The 1,156-nt window shown below is 67.2% G+C and overlaps 1 protein-coding gene across 2 annotated transcripts in view; it reads right to left on the bottom strand.

Annotated features, from left to right (window-relative positions):
• Positions 1 to 1,156, bottom strand: part of Olfm1 (olfactomedin 1) — a 41,738-nt gene extending 40,582 nt beyond the window's left edge. For both annotated transcript variants that reach the window (XM_008843930.2, XM_008843932.1), the window contains exon 1: positions 916 to 1,156. In XM_008843930.2, coding sequence (XP_008842152.1) covers positions 916 to 981 — 66 coding nt within the window. In that variant the 5' untranslated portion in view covers positions 982 to 1,156. The remainder of the gene's footprint in view (positions 1 to 915) is intronic.

Genomic DNA, 1,156 nt, shown 5'->3' with positions numbered 1-1,156 from the left:
GAGAGAGAGAGAGAGAGAGAGAGAGAGAGAGAGAGAGAGAGAGAGGCCCCGGCAGCTGGGTTGGAACAAGGGGCTGCCCATCCCCATCCCGGACTTGCGACTCCCAAGGGCCAGGGGTCTCGACACAGAGTGCGAGTGCCACACAGAGGCACCACGGAGAGGGCATTTTAATGTCACTCCGAAGCAACCCGCCCGGAGCTGTCGCGCTCTTGCCAAAGCAGCCTCCCAGCTGGGAGCTCACAGACAGCCCTGCTCTGAGACCTGCCTCCAGAGCCGCATTTTAAAAATGGAGAACACCAACCCCAGACACACACTCCGGTACATCGTCCAAGGATGAGGAGCGCCGGGCATCTCCAGCGTCCCAACATGCACAGAGCTCATCACTCACGCCTCAAGACGCGTGTGTGGCCACAGCCCCCTCGAACCCCCCACAATCAGCTAACAATGCACCCAGCGCTTCGCAGCTGCCCTTCCAGGGCTCCGTGGCACCATGCCCACGCGGGGGGGGGGGGCGTTGTGCCCCAAGCAACGGACGGGCCACCTAGGGGGGTGTGTTGGGAGGCAGGAGTTCGGGACCTCGACTGGCAAGAATGCCCGGGGGCTCGGCTATCGCCTCTGTCTCCCCCCCAGATGAAAACCCCAGGAAACGGAGCCCTCAGGCTGCCCTTTGAACTTCTCAGCCGGAGTGGGGGGTCCTAGGAAAGGGGCCGCTGTGCGCCGCTGGGCCAGGTCTGCGGGACCCGGGTCTAGATCAGCCCGCAACCCTCCCCGAGACCCAGCGTCTGCCATCACTCTGGCCCCCTCCGCAGCCCCAGCCCCAGCCCCCGCGGCCCGCAGCCCAGCCGGGGACAGCTCCCCGACTTCGCCCGGCTCGGGGTGGCCCTGACAGAGGAAAATGGCGTTGGCTGCACGTACTTGGGTGAGTTCGGTGCCCATCACGAGGAGGACCAGGAGGCTGAGGAGCTTCCGGGCCGGTTGCATGTCTCGCGGCCGCTCGGGCGTCCTGGCGTGCGGGGCCTGGGAGCTGGCGGTGCGGGGACGCGGACGCGCTCCCGGCTGGGGCTCCGGCCGCGGCTCGGGCTCAGCTCAGCAGCCGGGGCGGGCGGCGCGCGGACTGAGCTGCGCCGAGCCTCCGCTCTGCATATTTATGGTCCCG

This window comes from Nannospalax galili, unplaced genomic scaffold (genome assembly GCF_000622305.1).
Source record: "Nannospalax galili isolate Female #2095 unplaced genomic scaffold, S.galili_v1.0 scaffold300, whole genome shotgun sequence".
NCBI lineage: Eukaryota > Metazoa > Chordata > Mammalia > Rodentia > Spalacidae > Nannospalax > Nannospalax galili.
The sequence above is the reverse complement of the archived record's forward strand: the minus strand, read 5'-3'. Positions and strand labels throughout refer to the sequence as shown.